We start from the raw sequence: 13,431 nt of genomic DNA on the forward strand, positions 1-13,431 counted from the left end.
AGTAAATATTTAATTATCTTTTCTTTTAGGAAACCATAAGGAAGTCTCAGTGGGTGGGTAACTTTCTGCTGCGGATTGCGTCGCTAAAATGTATTTGAGATTGAAAAGTCGTAAATTATTTATTGATTCTAGATGACACATACTAAAAACCAGTGGCGTACCAACATGTTCTGGGGCCTAGGGCGGCACTTAGTAATGGGGCCTATATATATATATATATATATATATATATATATATATATATATATATATATATATATATATATATATATATATATATATATATATATATATATATATATATATATATATATATATATATATATATATATTAGGGCTGTTCATGTGAACACAGGAAAAAAAATTTTTTCTCGGATTTGAATGCATAGTTGTTTATTTTGTGCCATTTGACATAGTAATTGACTGTGGAAAAAATCTTTCCAATCAGATAATGTTTAGGGGGTGCTCAATGACCATAAAGTTTTACGAAAAACGTCAAAAACGTGTAAAAAGTTCCAAAGTTCCAAAAATTTCTAGAACCTGGTTAGTTAGATTTTTTCCACTGAAATATTGTCTGATTGCGTGCTATATAGATTAATTAAAGTGCAGCAGATTAACTGTCATCAGGGCACCAGACTAAAAAATGTCTGCTAGTGTTTAAAACAACTGTGTTTATATCATTTTGTTAAAATTTGTATTCATAATTTTAATACTATTATTTAACTCAATTTAGAATTTGTTCAAACAGAATAAAAAGGTTTACAAGTATAAATATTATTTTTATTTGGAATTTCAGTTTGACAACAAATGTATTAATATTTTGATAGTACCTAACCTTAGTAACCTATTACAGAAAACTAGCATGGTAGTCTGGTAGTGTATTGTTTGTTATTAAGTGCAGATAATAATAATTTCTAATTTGAAAATATTTATTTAATTTCTTTAGTAATAATTATTATAATATATTGCTGCAGCTGCATAAACCAACAACTGAATGATAAGTTTGTATAATATGGTATTGAGTTTTGATTTTCTCATAATATTTCAGTTATCATTGAAATGGCAGCATCATCTCGTGTTGCTATCTCTACACGACTTCAAACCAAAATCTTTTTAATTGGACAACCAGAGCCAAATCTTCCAGATAAAGTTCTTCCCTTAACATCTGATGTTTTAAAAACATTTTTTTATCATCTTAATTCAACCAAAAAGTCAGTGCCTGAAAGTCTTAAAACAACTGTTGATGAACTGATTATATTTGGAATAAAGCCCGTATTCCGACAGCATTTCATCTGAATGTAGTCTTAAAGTTGAAAACTTTAGTCCAGGAATTTAAATTAATAAAAAAAAATAAATCCAGATTGTCAGATTCTCAGAAATCGAGAGAGAAATCATTTACAGACACCATTGGCCTACTTTTTGACATTGCCCACAAGGATGCTGAAACTATGATCAGAATTGAAGAAGATAAAGAATTTTTATTGGATCAGAGATGTCAGAGAAAAATGGTGATGTTTGGAGAGGACAAAGAACTTTCAAAATTAGAAGAAAGAAATGAAGCAAGGAAACAAGCAGAGAGAGAACGAAAGCTAAAAGAAGAGCAAAGACAATCTGGTGCGAGTGCAATAGTTCCTGTTATTGAACCTTTACATGACGAAAGTTATAGTGATGACAACGATAACGATGCTGTTGATAATGACAAAATGGTTGATAGAGATTTTGAGATAGAAATCCCTGTTTATTACAGACAACAAGTCAGTAAAGCAAGTTCTTCAGGGTCAGCTGAATCAAGTTTAGCAAGTACTCCAAAACGACAATGTATCTTAGATACAATTCTTGACTCGCCTGATGTTTCATCAACATTAGACAGAATTAATCTATCTGACACAAAATTTACTATACTAGCAGCAGCAATTGCAAGGGCTGGTGGACAGAACCTCGATGATGGATCATTGTCACGTTCTACAGTCCGTAGAAAACGAACCTATCATCGATCAAATATTGAAGCCACTGTTCGAACTGAATTCTGCGATTTGGACAAACCACCATTAATCGTCCACTGGGATGGCAAACTGATGATAGATCGTACAAATTCTGCAGCCCCTAAAGCAAATGTTGACCGGCTATCTGTAGGTGTGACAGGTCACAATGTTGACAAAATACTTGGAATAGCAAAACTATCAGCTGGAACTGGAGAAGCCCAAGCAAAAGCAGTTATTCATCTGCTTAATTTCTGGGACATAATTGGTGATGTTATTGGAATGAGTTTTGATACTACAGCCTCTAACACTGGCTCCAAAAATGGTGCATGTGTAGTTCTAGAGAAACATATAGGTAGAAATTTGTTATATTTCGCTTGCAGACACCATGTTCATGAGATCATAGTAGCAGGAGTGTTTGGATCACTATTTGGACCATCATCTGGTCCCAACATACCTCTTTTCCAGAGATTTCAGCAATATTGGCCCAAAGTTAATCAAGGAAATTTTAAACCTCTGGATGACATTCGAATGAAAATACCCCTGGTGCAAGAACTACAAAATGAAGTGATTGCATTCCTCAAAGAAAACCTGCATGTTAAAATGCCAAGGGATGACTACAAAGAAATCATGGATCTCTGTCTGTTAATACTTGGAAAACTGCCTGATCAAGAAGAGAAAAATTATCATTTCAAGATCCCTGGTGCTTATCACATGGCTCGCTGGATGGCCAAGGTTATTTATTGTTTTAAGATTTATTTATTTCGTGAAGAGTTCAAGTTGACCACAAAAGAGGAAAAAAATCTCTGTGAATTTTGCTTATTTGCTTGTCTGGTTTATGTAAAATCTTGGATATCATGCACAAATGCCAGCGATGCTCCAGTAAATGACTTGTTTCTGTTTCAGCAACTTAAGCAGTTTGCAGTTGTGAATAAAACGATTTCCGAAGCAGCAGTCAAGAACTTTCAAAACCATTTGTGGTACCTTTCACCAGAATTGGTCCCACTAGCTTTGTTTTCAAACAAACTTCAAACGGAAGAGAAGCGAAAAATGATTTCCAAAATGAAATTTCACGGTGAGAACTGGTCTGAAAGGTTGATCAAATTAAAGAACATTGAAAGTCTAGAAAAGAAATCTCTGGACATGCTGGTGACATCAGTTTCAGCAAGTGCGTTGCGGTCAATGAAGGTTGATATTGATTTTCTGTTCAACAACGATCCAGCTACCTGGAATGATTCCCCAGAATACCAAGAAGGAAAAAATTTAGTATATTCATTGAAAGTAGTAAATGATGCTGCCGAACGATCTGTGGCTTTAATGTCGATGTTTAATGAATCGATTACAAGGAATGAATCTGAGATGCAGAGGTTAATTCAGGTGGTTGAGGATCACAGAAAGCGAGTGCCAGATGCCAGAAAGTGTACTCTGAAGAGTTATAGTCCTCGCTAGCATTAACATTGCACGAACTATAACATTACGATAATTAAATGTTAATTGCTCATATGTTTTTTTGTTTATAATTCGTATTTTAATCAATGACAAAGACTCAAAAATCCTAGTGTTTTATTTTGGAAAAATTCTGATATAACAAATACCGCAGAACTTTAGTCGTATTGCAGTATTTTATTTCATTAATTTCTCTGCTAATAAACCAGTCTAAAGTGGATGTGGATTGTAATTTGTATTCAGAAATTAATATTTAGAGATAATTAAAACTGATTAAATCTGAAAAATCTAATTAACCGGGTTTTAGAAATTTGTGGAACTTTGTTACTTTTTCCATGTTTTTCACATTTTTCGTAAAACTTTATGGTCATTGAGCACCCCCTAAACATTATCTGATTGGAAAGATTTTTTGCACAGTTAATTACTATGTCAAATGGCACAAAATAAACAACTATGCAATCAAATCTGAAAAAAAAATTTTTTTTGGACAGCCCTAATATATATATATATATATATATATATATATATATATATATATATATATATATATATATATATATATATATATATATATATATATATATATATATATAGACTACATTAATGCATGTATAACACATTATCTTTCTCCACTTTCTTGAAAACGTTTGTAATAAACAAAAATTAGCAAACACCATCTTTATCATTATCTATCAACTTATATGTTTTTATATATATATATATATATATATACATATATATACAAATATATATATATATATATATATATATATATATATATATATATATATATATATATATATATATATATATATATATATATATATATATATATATAGACTACATTAATGCATGTATAACACATTATCTTTCTCCACTTTCTTGAAAACGTTTGTAATAAACAAAAATTAGCAAACACCATCTTTATCATTATCTATCAACTTATATGTTTTTATATATATATATATATATATATACATATATATACAAATATATATATATATATATATATATATATATATATATATATATATATATATATATATATATATATATATATATATATATATATATATAGACTACATTAATGCATGTATAACACATTATCTTTCTCCACTTTCTTGAAAACGTTTGTAATAAACAAAAATTAGCAAACACCATCTTTATCATTATCTATCAACTTATATGTTTTTATATATATATATATATATATACATATATATACAATATATATATATATATATATATATATATATATATATATATATATATATATATATATATATATCCATTAACGCCATTTTATCACTTATAGAAATTCATTTATGTACACTAATGATTAAAACATTTGTTTTGATTATTTATTTTAAATGATAATACAATGATGTACAATGTACAGTAAAAAAAACAGATTTACAGCAAAGAGTTACCTCTAGAAACACATTAAAATGCTTTCTTGCAAGCCTTGACTTCTGCAAATCGTTTGATTAACTCATAAAATATCACATGTTTTGCAATTTCGTTTTCTACTGATATTATGGCCAAGCTCGTCAAACGAGACTGGCTCATTGTAGAGCGGAGATTTAGTTTTTAATTAATTTCAATTTTGAAAAACTCCTCTCACAAGAAGCCACGGACACACATATAGTTAGAGACAGTTTAAGAGCTTCAGTCACGTTTGGCAACGATTCACGAAAGTCCATTTCAATGATAAACTGAAGCATTTTCAAGGATGTCCATGCAGCTGCAATGTCTAATTTGATGCCAGAAGCCTTCAGATGCCTTCTTAGCCTCTTTACTTCAGGCAGCATTTCTTCCTCCTCTACATTATTGAAAGTTTCTGAAAACTGATGGGCATAGGTTACAATTTCTTCTACTAAAATCTTCTCACGCAGCCTTGTTAGGCCTATATGCAGGAATAAAATTATAACTTACCATGTAACTTGGTGATGACGAACTAAAGACGTGATTTGCTCTCGAATTATTGAGGTACTGAATGAAAGAGTATATTAATCACATTAACGAAACAACATAAACATCCGTCAGTCTGCCTGAACCATCATGAACCATAGACTCGTAGGTAGGGCGGGCGAATCTATTTATTAGTAATCGCGGGTGTGGGGGAGGAAGCTTCGCGGAGGGCCTCCAAAACAGTCACGGTGGTTCCAATTGGCCAAGATGTCATTTCAATTTCTTACATCTTGGTTTGTTTGCTGTAGATGTTTATTATCTTGGCAAGCAGATACAATCATGTTTCAAGTTCATTTTTGTTGTAAACAATTATGATTAGAGAACAAAAATGTTGACTATTACAAAATCCGGCTGAAGTAAAAAAAATATAAGTTGCATTAACATTTGGGGGCCTAATCCCAGACGGGGCCTGGGGCGGAATTTCAAAAGATATAAGAAATATGAAACGGAGAAGAGAAACCGGTGATGATGATGAGGATGATGATGATGATGATGATGATGATGATGATGATCATGATGATGATCATGATCATGATGATGATCATGATCATGATTATCATGATCATGATGGCGATGATAAGGGAGCAGAAGAAGTACGACCGAAAAAGTTAGGAAAATTGAAAAGAGAAATAGTAAAGTAGACTGGCTGAAACATTATATCATCAAACTCATTTGGCGATTCTTATACAATTGAGGTATTGGGATCTTGTTAATGACTTTCGTTGCTTATTTGACTCTGAAGTAAAGTTGACTTTCGAATAGGGCTGCTAGCTCGAACATGTTCAAGTTCGAACGTTCAAACTTTACGCCAAAGAAGAAGAAATGCCTAAAAAATTAAAACATTAATTAAAAATAAAACATGGCTACTTTCAAAGACGTTAGCACATCCAAAAGATCTGAGGTTTGGGATTATTTTGAATTTTCCCAAGAACTGCAACAAGCCAAATGTAAAATTTGTAAAGTTTTATTAAAAACTCCTGGCTCAACAACAAGCACTATTACTAGACACTTAAAAACGAAACATAAAATTGACATTATTAAATGTAATACCTTGGCCTCTGAGGCTTTCGATATTAGTCATGTTCCTAAAATACCAAGAATTGAAAACTTTTTTAGTTCTGGGATTAAAACTTTACCTGAAATCTTGAGCAGATTGACTGATATTGATGGAATAAGTTTTACAACCATTGCTAATAGTCAAGTTTTGCGATCAGCATTTCGTGCTCAAGGATATAATTTGCCCAAAAGTCATCAAACTGTTCGCGATTTAGTGATGAAATACTTTGAAACAATCAAGAAACAAGTAATTGCTTCATTACAAAAAGTCATTTTAACTAATGGAAAATTTAGCCTAACATTTGACGAGTACACATCAGTTAAAAACAGGAGATACATGAATTTGAATATTCATTATAACGGAGGATTTCAATCTCTTGGAATGTTAAGGGTGCATGGCACAATGCCAGCATCGCAAGCCATTGAACCAATTAATAAAAAACTTAATTCATTTGGTTTAAACTTAGACAAAGATATTGTTGCCTTTGTTACAGATGGAGCCAGTTTGATGAAAAAAATTGGCTATGACACTAAACCAGAACATCAAATATGTTACAATCATGCTATCCATTTATGCGTAATTGATGTGCTTGTTAAAAAAAAAAGTGCTGCACTACCAAACGATAATTTTGACAATGAACCTGTTGATACCATTGAAGTTGGTGATACCATTGAAGTTGGTAATAACAATGAAGTTAGTGAAGCCATTGAAGTTGATGATACTATTGAAGTTGGTGATACTATTGAAGTTAATGATTCAATTGAAGATGTTAATGAAGATTATGGTGGTGAAAGTGAGGAAGAAGATGAAAATTCGATTGATTATGTTGAAACAATTCAAATATCTACTGAAAATTTGGTGCCCTCATTGAAAACTGAATTTCAAGAGCCGGTGGCCAAAATTCGAAAATTGGTACAAATGTTTCGTAGATCACCTGTAAAAAATGATGATGATCTTCAGCCAAATATTGTTAAAGCATTTGGAAAAGAGAAAGCTTTGATTTGTGACTCCAGGACAAGGTGGAGCAGCACAATTGCTATGTTAGAACGGTTTTTGGAAGTCCAAAAAGAAATAAAAATAGCTTTAATTAGCAAAAACACCGATTTTCCTCTTTCTAAGAATGAACTTAATAAAGTTAATAACCTTTGTGTTGCCCTTAAGCCGCTCAAACTAGCTATTGAAGCACTTTCCAAACGTGATGCTGATTTATTGTCTTCTGAAATTATAATTCAATTCATCCGGAAAAAATTGGATGAAGCCAACACGCCAATTAGTCAACTTGTAAAACAGCAATTTGAAAAAAGAATTGTTGAAAGGAGAAACATAAAGTTAATACATCTAATGAAATGTTTATCAAACCCAGATGTTTTGAATCAAGATGATCGGTTTGGGAATAAAATAAAAAGAAACTCTATAGCAAATTTTGCTACCAATCTTATTCAAAGATTATTCCAGTCTAGCGAGGAAGAATCTGATGTTGATGGAGAAGTCAATAACAATGATATAACTGATGATATGAAAAATGCTGACATGAAATTGACTTTAGCTCAAGAACTTAAATGTTTCATTAAAACATCTGAATTTCAAATGACAGTAGACAAAGGTGAACTTGGATCTAACCTCATTAAAAAGGAAATGGCTCTTTTTGAAGCCAGCAAGTCAAGACCCAAAAATTTAGAAATGCTTTTTAATGCTCTTAAAACTATTCCTCCGACATCTGTGGAGGCTGAAAGGGCTTTCTCTAGCCTAGGATTATTTGCTAAGAAAATAAGGAGCTCATTACGGGATGATACATTAGATGCATTAGCATTTTTAAAACAAACACTTAAAAATACTGAGTGATGTTGTTTATTCTAAAATAGACAATTTTTTCAAGTTAAATGTAGTGAAAATGAGAAGCGGGTCTCAATAATAAACAGTTTTGTTTTTATAAATAAACAGTTTTATGAATAGATAAATAAACGGTTTTGTTTTTAACTTGTACTCTTTTATTTTGCGTGTTTAGTACATTAAAAAAAGTTCAAAAATGTTCGAACTTTTTTCCCAAATAGTTCGAACATGTTCAAGTTTGAACTTCTAAAAAAAAGTTCCAATTGGCAGCCCTACTTCCGAAGAGTCACTCAGAACTTAAAAAATAAGTCACGATTTTTCTATGCAAGATGAAGTCTATGTTTTTCTGCCAATACTGTTTCATAACTTTTTAATCTATCATTTAAAGGAACGTAACCTTTAAGTGACTAAAGTAATCAAGCTAGATAATGTGCAGAAAGAAATCAAGCTAGATAATGTGCAAAAATTAAAAGAAAGAGCGCGTGAAAATATTTCAGTTACATTTTTAGGAAGTAATGCAGGTAAATGCATCTTTGACTTAGGTATAAGTACTGCAAGTAGACAATTTCAAAATAATGAAAGCGAAAAATACTTTTCATTCAATCGATTGATGTAAGAATTTTAACTTTTCTTTAAAAATGTATAAGATTCTAAGGAGAAAAGTTAAAGAGAGACGGTACACTGATTTCGAGATATCACAATGGCCACTTCTCCTCTCCAAAAAAAAAATTTAAAAATTAATGTGAATCTGTAGCCATCTTCTTATGTGATTTTTCGGCTTTACGGTGTGGGTGCCAATTCAAATTGTGTAAAGCTGAAATAATGCATAATATTTTAAATGAAAGAGAGAGCTGCACAGCTATAGCTATACAGATTGTCGTGGTAAACTTTTTACTGGTTCGAAATATTCTTTTGTTTTTGAACCATTAATAGCGCTAGATTTTGTGAGATCATGGTTTTAGAAAGAAAATGTTTTTTTAACGGAATGACAACAAAATAATGCTCAAAATGTTCCAAATATCACTCTACTAGCTCAACCTCACAACAGATAAACGATCGTCATCAGCCTCTTCTTCGTCTGAGTTTTCTTCTACTGTTGCATTTTCAACATCGAGTGGAGGAACAACATTTCCTCATCCTCAAGTCACAATTTTCTACACATTCTAAGCTTTTCTAATAGTTAAAAATTGAAACATAGTTTTTAAAAAGTTGTTGAAAATGTACACTTGTTTTATATTGCTCCTATCAACGAAAATTTCATGTTTAAACTATTTAGATTACAAAAAAACAATTTTATAAGCAAGTTTTTTAAAGGTATGTTATCACATGTGACCAATTTTCCAAAGAGGAAAAAAAACATCCTTAGTAAATAAACTTTGCATCTTACAATCAGCAAATCAAAACGTTTCAATAAACATAATGTCTTTTTGTTTAAAAGATTGTTCAAGAACTTTTTAATACGTGTTTTTCAATTTTATACAAGCTTTTGATCATAAAGTTCAAAATAAAATCTTACTTTATTGTTAAAGCTTTATTAGTCGAAAAAACTTCTTTTAAGAAAATCTTAAAAATAACCCTCCAAACTGCGGAGCATCTCATCAACAAATTAGAACTTCTATCCGTTGTTGGTAATGGATCTATTACGAGCTATTCTGGAGTTATTACAAGCTGTTCGGGTGCTACCATGCAGTTTTTAGGATATTGGTGGGGCGGATGCTCTGAAAGACTTATTTTATACACACACACCCACACACCTAACACCCACTCACCCACACACTCATACACGCACACACACACACACACACACATACACACACACTCACACACACACACACACACACACACACACACACACACACACACACACACACACACACATAAGTTAACGCACCACTTATACATTTCGATTCATTTTAATTGTCATCAATATTATCATATATTAAGGAAAACGTATTAAGAATAAAACACATGAATACATTTAATTGATGGTAATAATAAAATTGTATTTGAGGATGGTGAAAAAAGAACTAAAACCAAAAATATGGTTTGTTAAACAAAATAAAGTAAAATGATTATTACTGTTATGCAAACTAATACAGTCAAAACTGAAACATTTTTGACTTATCAATAACTAGTGTTACCATCTCTTGATGTTATTACAGCCTGACAGCGCCATTACATACTCTCAATTAGAGATCTTATCGTTTCTTGAGGGATATTTTCTCACACGCGAAAAGGAGTTTTTCGCAGCTTGTTTTTACTTTTTACTTTGGGTGAACCACTCCAATTCAAATGTGAAGTCTATAAAATGTTAACGCAACATAGAATATTTTGTGATGACTCGTTAAAAAAAAATTTAAGGTAACTTTTAATATTCCAGATTCGATTCGATTCGCGAATATATAGGTGATTTAATTTGAGATTCGATTCGATGTATAAGCTTCTGATTCGCAGGGGCCTAAGATATATATATAAATATATGCAAGTACTTTTTAGAACATTTTTCAAAATGAATTTCTAAACCACTAAAAAAGTATATTCATGGAATATTAATAAAAGAAAAGTTGAAGATATATGCTTTTGCCGCCTTAACATTCCATTAATTCTCCTTTTTTTTATCACTGCCTCAAGCCTCAGACGCAAGGCCCCCCAGGCGCTGATTATATAGTCCCTTGACATTGAGTTCCAAGCACGGGTAATTTATGACTTTAGTAACTTTTTTTGTGGGCATGTTACTTACCTTTTTTTATTAAATTTCCGTGTAAATTTCATGTAAATGGGATCTGTAATGTCCGTGGGCGAATTGACATAAAAGAATTTTTTATTTTTAAAAAATGTTTCGTGCGAGAACAGAGCATTAAGGTGAATTGAAAGCGCTGTTTGATCTATTGTTTAATAATACGAAGATGATGAGTTTAAGCATTGACAAAGGTGGAATTCATGTGAAGACAAAGACGACGATAAATTTGATGTTTGAAGTTGATCTTTTTGCTGATCAGTTTGAGGAGTATGTGTTTGATTTTGAAGAGCCGTTGCATGTGGGTATTGAGAGTTATATCAGCAAGGCGTTTAAAACGATGAAAAGTGACAGCACGGTGACGCTTTCGATTGTTGATTTGGGTAGATTGATGATTGATGTGAGATTTTCAGACAAGTTTGAGTACAGTATTAAAGTGGTGACGGAGAGGGTTCAAAACGTGATTTTGTTTGATCATTATTCTTTTCTTACAGTCTCAGAGGAGAATTTTGTTTTCAAGATTTAGCGTTATGTGTAAGATGATTAAACCGACTTCAGAATTTAGAGTGAGTCGTGAGAGGGGTATGTTGATATTTTCAATGGAGACTAAAGGTATTTTTTCAGAAAGCTTTAAGTTTGGAGAAGAAAATGTCTCTGACAAAATGTGTATTCATCGTGTACAAACCGCTTATGATTTCATCAACGGGGGAGATTGGAATGGTGAAAGTGTATTTTCTTTAAATTTTTGATTCTTGCCAAATAAAAAATTCTTAAAATATGGGTTATTCAGACCTAAAGAATTAAATTTAAAAACGGAATGCTGGAAAAGGGTGAATTGGGTCCGAGCAATAACCCTGATCCAACGGATTCATATCCTTTTTCGCTTCTCAATTACAGTCCATCTCCATTGACAGATGTGTTTTTAGACCAAGGGCTTAAAAATAAGCCAGATACTGCTGCGATCAATTTCATTCCTTTTCCATTCTTGTTCATGTAAACAACTCCTCTTCCTGCAATTATATCGACCATGGCAGAACCGGCAGAGGAGCCTACGCCTGCAAGCAGTCCTGTGGTGAGAGCTGGGACGACTTTTGTTGCGAGAGTGCTTCGGAGCATTCCTAACAAGGGAAGTCATGCACCGATAAATCCTCCTTCCATTTTTGAGTTGTGGATTAACTGTCTTTTGCTTAGTTTAAGTGTGACACCAGTTCCATTGCCGTACGCTTTTTTAATTTTGTTCAGTTGAGACTGTGACTGCCAGGACGTAATTCCCGTCCAAATTGTGATGAGTCAGCCTTATACTGACATCGTTCTCTTCTTTAATGGCTTTTTTTATTTTATCAGCTTAACTTTGTGAAATATTCAATCTAATCTTTTGATAATTGTTCAATTTTTTAGCAAAAGAAAAAAATTCTTTGAATTTTTAAGGATCACCGATCGAGAGCGCTGCTCGTGTAAAGGTCGAACAACACTGAGGATATTCTTTCTCTGATGTGATATCTCACAATGATGTCTTCCCCTCTAAAATCGATCAAGTTTCCATTTCGGTCCACAATTTGCGTCTCCATTCTTGAAATTTTGCTCACCACAATAGGGAGGTATATTAAGTGAAAAGGGTTTTCCACAGTTTTTGCACCTGGCTTAACCTCTGGATAAAAAGAATAAATGACGTTTGTACTTTTTCCATCCAAATGAGACAAACCGATGTCGTTTGTCACTCTGAGCACCGACGTTTCTTCAATCCTCGCAATATTCTCAGACTTGTAGGTGTCGATAAAACTTGTCACTTTATCAGGATTTGCAGGATCTTCTTTTTTCTCCACGTATGTATATTCATTTTTGTCAAATCCAAGGAGTGACGCTAAACTATTATTCACGTTAATATCCACCCAATATTTCGTCGTTGTTCCTGGCTTTCCAAATGTTAATTCAGATTTTAATGTAGACTCGTTTGCCGTAATAATCACTCCGTCCGATCTGTACAAATTTCCAACTTGCTTTTTCATTTCATTTTGAAGATAATCGTTAATCTCGTTTAATTCATAAGCTCCTTCTTTAATGTAAATGGTGTAACTATTTGTGCCAGCGTTCGGACTGTACCTAAAAACGTTATTTTTAGAGTTGATGTTTGTATAACTGCGCTACGTCTCGAGCCCCACCAGCGCCATTTCATACTTTCTGTTCAAATCCAACTCGATGGATCTTTCAAAGTATGTTTTGATTGAACTGTTTTCCTATTGTGGGTGTATCATTTTTGAATTTTGCAAGTAAATAAAATCCCGACATGTTTTTTTTACACTTGGAAAATCATCAAATCCGCTTCGATATTTTCCAAGATCCTTTTTGGAGGACAAATCAATGACGGCAAATCCGTGGGGTTGGGACCAGCAATGCTTGCAAAACTTTTTAAA

The 13,431-nt window shown here is 32.4% G+C and overlaps 1 protein-coding gene across 1 annotated transcript; it reads left to right on the forward strand.

Moving 5' to 3' along the window:
* Positions 1-1,301: 1,301 nt before the first annotated feature.
* LOC149890760 (uncharacterized) lies at positions 1,302-3,517 on the forward strand. The gene has a single exon (XM_090081663.1). It carries the CDS (start codon positions 1,449-1,451, stop codon positions 3,426-3,428), a length of 1,980 nt encoding a protein of 659 aa, XP_089937789.1. The 5' UTR covers positions 1,302-1,448; the 3' UTR covers positions 3,429-3,517.
* The last annotated feature ends 9,914 nt before the right edge of the window (positions 3,518-13,431 follow it).

This window comes from Hydra viridissima, unplaced genomic scaffold (genome assembly GCF_058129835.1).
Source record: "Hydra viridissima isolate aposymbiotic clone 2 unplaced genomic scaffold, HvirCarnegie_v1 scaffold_3, whole genome shotgun sequence".
NCBI classification, from domain to species: Eukaryota; Metazoa; Cnidaria; class Hydrozoa; order Anthoathecata; family Hydridae; genus Hydra; species Hydra viridissima.

Excerpts from the sequence above, each read along its gene's own strand:
- LOC149890760 (XM_090081663.1), top strand. The coding sequence starts at position 1,449 with ATGATCAGAATTGAAGAAGATAAAGAATTTTTATTGGATCAGAGATGT.